A 5,116-nucleotide genomic window follows, 5' to 3' on the forward strand; every position below is an offset into this window, starting at 1 on the left:
CCCTCCATTCCAAAGCTGGGTCTCTAAGACGGGCCGGGAGCCGACTACCGGGCCTTCCCGTCCGGCTGTCTTAAACCCCTCGTGGGCTGGACCCTTGAGGGGAGAGTCAGGATAAACGAGGATCTCCAATTCTTAGGGAGTGTGTTGTAGGGTAAAGTAGGTAAGTATTCACGTGTACTATTCTGCACTACATGCATCCACGTCTCCAGCTGTGTCTGTTGGCCATCGTGCAAAACCTGAACCTGATCTCGATTCGCTAAAAACGAACATCAGGCGTCGCGTGATGTCTCGCTTGTCATGCAAGAGCTGAAATATGAGTAAATCGAAACTCTCTAGGGCTGATCACTTAAGTGCACTTATTCCTATGGTCTCGGCCCATCCATCAAACGGCAAGTGTCTAGCAGTCAGCTCATGGAGCTCAGCTTCTCCGGATGCGGCATCAGTGAGTGTGGCATGTAATTTCAGCTCCGACTGAATCAGTCCCATTCAGTGCCATCGACTGTTCCAAAGGCTGCAGATCATATATCACCGAGAGAGTGATCAGTGGACATTAGAAAGATAAATACCGCTGTCGCCAATCTTCAAGCTGCCTACTCTATCACAAGGGTCTCAATCCAAGCCAACACCAACATCACAGCCTCTACTGAAGATCTTCCTAATTCTGTTTTATCCCACCATGTCTACGCTAAATCTTTTCCAGCAGATCCATCTGCAATCTTTGACTGCCAACCTAGCAGGCTCCATCATGGGCCCCGAATCGGTTCTCCAGGAGGCTATGAACATCGCAGCCAAGCGCATGGTCAAGAAGCACCTGAGCCAGTACGGGTGGGATATCACCTGGGGTCCCCGAGTATGGAAGTCGGAGACCTCGAAATGGTATGAAGGCTTGAATAACTGCTGGATGGTGATGAAGGCGCCCAACGTCGAGTATCCTGACGGAACCAGGTTCGACACATACGTCGTGGCGATTGCTGGTACCACTGTATTTTCGACTGAAGATTGGGAGTTCGAGGATTTTGGAGTCGATAAGGTGGTAGACTTCAACGCCTATACCAAAAACTTTACAACCGGCTCCGCAGATAAGCCTGTCGGGGTCCAGAATCCTCCTTTCCGCGACATTCCCTACGGTGCCTGGGGAACGACCTTCGGTGCTTGGGCAGTCGCAACACATGCGTCGCCAAGCGGGAACCCGGGAGCTGGCACAAATCTCTTGAATTATCTCGCCAATCTCAAGAAGAGCCCGGGAGAGTTCCGCGTCATCTTCACCGGCCACAGCCTCGGGGGAGCCCTTTCGCCCTACCTGTCCCTGGCAACCAAGGCAAACAATCTGGTCCCGGGCGTGGCTGATATTGCGGGTGACATCCTCGCTCTTCCTTCCGCGGGAGCCACACCGGGCGAACAGCTTTTCAGCGATGCCTACTCTAAGCTGTCGAAAGTGAGCGGCCCAGGCGGGTATCAATTGTGGAACGCGGACTTTTACAATACCCTTGACATCGTTCCGAACGCTTGGTCAACGGACGACACCCAGGATCGCAATATTGACAAGATTGTGTCAATATACGGTCCTCTACAGGGAAAGTTTCTTACAAAAATTCAAGGCCTCGTACAGAAGGCAAAAGATCGCGCCAAGTCGTCCGGCTTCACATACATCCCGATCGAAGGCAGCCCTTTCAACGGTACCCCTCCAGCCGAGACCCCCACAAATTTCCTCTCCTTCATGTCCGAGGCCGTCTTGCAGCATACCAAGGCTTACCATAATGCGGTCAACGTCAGTGACGAGTTAGTTGATCTTTATAAGGCCATCATTAGCGCGCCTGGGGTGAAGAAGAAGTCTGCCAGAATCTTGGCTAAGGAGATGCCGGTGCTCTGTAATGTTGATGATAGCGAATGGGATGATAACAGCGATGATAAATATCCATTTGATTGCATTCTTACTGGAGAACGGGTTCCGAGATAGTCAAAAGTTATGGAGGAGTAGTAGCCTCTCGATCAATAAGACTCGAATTTGGATATCAACACAAAATTGAACCAATTAATTAGCAAAAATTTATCGCTTTGCAACCGAATTTTCCGCCCTCTCGACTTTATCTACGAGGAACCTAGTAAGTAGTTTCACTCCACGCTACTCAATTTTTCAAAACTTTCGATTCTAATCTTAGCCCTGAGGTCGCTGTTGTTACCGCTGGGCCGACTGAACACCTCTTTGCTGCGCGATATCTACACTCGATGTCAACGGGCAAGACTTCCGACATGTTTAGTGTCCGGCTGTCGCTCCTTACGCAGAACGATGGCGTTTGGATATGTCTCTCGCCACGATAGATCCCTCTTTCCAGGCCTGCTGCCGCAGGCGCGAATGCGAGCCGTCACCCACCCCCGGCTACCTCCCTCGGCCCTTGCCTGGGTCCGCGCAGCACATTCCTAGGTTCTTGGGTTAGCAAGCCTCTTACGAAATCAAGCGTCGATGGTTTAGTGGTAAAATTCTCCGTTGCCATCCAGCAGCGTCGGGGAGCCGGGGGTTCGATTCCCCCTCGACGCATGTACTTTTGCTCGTGCCACTTATACTCCATGTTTTGTCTCGAGGGCGTGTCATTTGCATTTTCCTGCTTTCAATCACGTTTATTGCCGATGTGCGGGGCCTGGCGTTGACCTATTGCCATCCATGAATCATGCTGCGTAAAGAACCTTGAAAACCCAACCGAACTGTTCGGCCTCAATAAGAGCCTCCTCCACCTTGATCTTCAACTCAGTGCTGACTCCTGATCCGCTGATCTTCCACTCGAGGTCTTCAGCACCTTCGACGCTGAGTAGACTGATGATATCTCCTTCAACGGCGGGGATAGGTGCCCGGATAGAGACCCAGCCGTCAACCACGGTCGGCTCCTCCAAAAAGACTGTGTAGAAAGCCTCTTCCGTCTGGGTAAACCTAACATCCGGGCCACCAACGATCTCGCTCTGCACAAACCAGTACGTGGTGTTGAAGATGGCCTCCTCATGGGCCTTGATCCACTTGCCCGCCTCACGCAGGTTATCCATCTCAGCCTGAACGATAGTACCATCTGCCTTGGGACCAATGTCCAACAAGAAGTTGCCGTTCTTGGACACCATGTCGACGAGAGAGTACACGATCGTAGTGGCATTCATGTACTCCTCGGGCTTCGTCGCGCGGTTGTATCCGTAGCTGTACGGGTCCATGCCGCGGTTGCTCTCCCACTTGCGTCGTTGCGCGGACGCAAAGGTCTGGTACTCAGGCGTGTCAAAGTCAGCCGCCTCCGGAATGCCGCAGCGGGAGTTGATGGCGACCTGACGGCCCTCGGCGCGGGCCTTATTCCACCACGTCGCCGCGAAGTCTTGCGTGCCGTTGGCGGCGCCGCAGTCGCACCACATGATGTCCGTGCCGTAGTCGTAGGCAAGGGTCTCCATTTGAGGCACCATAAGGTCGGTGATGAAGTCATTGACGGGAACGCGGCCGGTGTAGGGCTCAAGCTCCCCAGTGTACGGGTTGGAGGCTAGCACACCGGGCCAGGAGACAGCTGATGGCGTGGGGAACTGGACGAAGCCATAGGGGCCAAAGTCTGGGTTGAACCACTCGGGGAGCGAGAAGTAGGTACCCCGCTTCAATTCGGGCTGGTAGGTCTTCGCAGCGTCGAAGAGCTCCTTCAGCAGATCACGTTTGGGACCGTAGTGGATTGATGAGCGGTTGGAAGTCGCTCCGGCATCGAAGAGGGCGAAGCCGTCGTGGTGCTTTGTCGTGAGGACAAAGTACTTGGCGCCGGCGTCGGCGAAGAGGTCAACCCATTCCTTAGCATCGAACTTGGACGCGTTGAACTCGGGGAAGGTATCATCGTAAGCCCAGTCGGGACCGTAGGTGTCAAGGCGGTATTGGTAGAAGTTGGAACGATCGCCTTCGGGGTGGTGGGTAGAGTACCACCAGAACCACTCGGCGTAGCTCTCGTACGGTGTCGAATTGCCCCAACCTGTGACGGAATACGGGCCCCAGTGGATGAAGATGCCATACTTAGCATCATCGAACCATTCTGGGCTTTCATGCTTGGACAGACTCTCGCCGTCGGCAGTCCATTCGTTCAAGCCAATCTCAACGGCGGCAAAAGGGGTCTGCTTTCGAACACTGCCGTCGTCGACGTGGACAGCAATGTTCACGGGACCGGCCGATGCGCCATTGGTTCCGACGACAACAACTTTTTGGTCTCCCGGGCACAATCGCTTCAAGTGCCCAGGGCTCGTAGTGATGAAGCCATCTCCAGTAAGCGTAATCTTGAGGCCGTCGCCAGAGACGCACTTTGACCCGGCATTGTTGACAGTGACTTCCACAACCTGCGTTCCGTTACCGATCCACTTCTGCGTCGGTCTCACCGACTGAACCGCCACATCCGGGGCTTGCTGCCACAGGGTAATAGCGAAGACGTGGAGGCGACCTTCGGTCGCGTTATTCTTGTCCGGCAGAATGATTGAGGTAAGCTTTTTTCCAGGCGGCAGCGCAGTGGTCCGTTCAAAGATGTGCGAGGTGTTGAAATCGGAACCGTTGGCCGTGTACCGACTAGGGAAGATGATCTCTCCGCGGTTGATGGTCAGGAAGCTAAACCAGTTGAGCGTGCGAAGCTCGTACTCAGATGTGGTATTATCGGCGTAGTTGAAAGACACGTTCCCGCTGACTGTGGCGCCTTCAACGTCTCCCGCGACGAGGAATGAGGCGGAGAAGTAGGAGCCGTTCTGCGGGACCGAGATCTTTTGACCGGTGCAGATGAGGTTGTCGGGGTCCGTGGGGCCGGTATAGCCCGGGAAGCTGTACTGGATGCCCGTGTCGGTTGAGACAAAGTCCGGGCCCACGGTCGGCTCGGGAAAGGATTGGTTGAGGGCATCGAATGAGGCCTCTCCAGGTTGAGTACCGAATGCTTTGTTGTTGAAGAGGAGGGTCAGGTCGAGAGAGACGGAGTTCTGCGAAAGATTTCAGCGATCGCGCTCAATTGCGCAGCCACGTCAAGCTACCGAGCTATCCAGAGCTACTTACACCAGAGGAAGTCGAATTGGTCACCGCTCCGAGCGCAAGACTGCTGAAATACAGCGCCGAGAGAGCATTAAAGCTGCTGAATCCCTTCAT

At 54.1% G+C, this 5,116-nt stretch overlaps 2 protein-coding genes across 2 annotated transcripts; one reads left to right on the forward strand and one right to left on the reverse strand.

Annotated features, from left to right (window-relative positions):
* Positions 1-676: 676 nt before the first annotated feature.
* CABS01_02646 (uncharacterized protein) lies at positions 677-1,957 on the forward strand (the record flags this gene model as incomplete). The annotated part of the gene is made up of 1 exon (XM_060536024.1): positions 677-1,957. The coding sequence occupies one exon, from the start codon at positions 677-679 to the stop codon at positions 1,955-1,957; it is 1,281 nt and encodes a 426-aa protein (XP_060393936.1).
* A 707-nt stretch (positions 1,958-2,664) lies between these two features.
* On the reverse strand, positions 2,665-5,116 carry CABS01_02647 (alpha-L-fucosidase; the record flags this gene model as incomplete). The annotated part of the gene is made up of 2 exons (XM_060536025.1): positions 2,665-4,953; positions 5,027-5,116. The coding sequence occupies 2 exons, from the start codon at positions 5,114-5,116 to the stop codon at positions 2,665-2,667; spliced, it is 2,379 nt and encodes a 792-aa protein (XP_060393937.1).

This window comes from Colletotrichum abscissum, assembly GCF_030869225.1.
Source record: "Colletotrichum abscissum strain IMI 504890 chromosome Unknown Scaffold_5.1, whole genome shotgun sequence".
Lineage (NCBI taxonomy): Eukaryota > Fungi > Ascomycota > Sordariomycetes > Glomerellales > Glomerellaceae > Colletotrichum > Colletotrichum abscissum.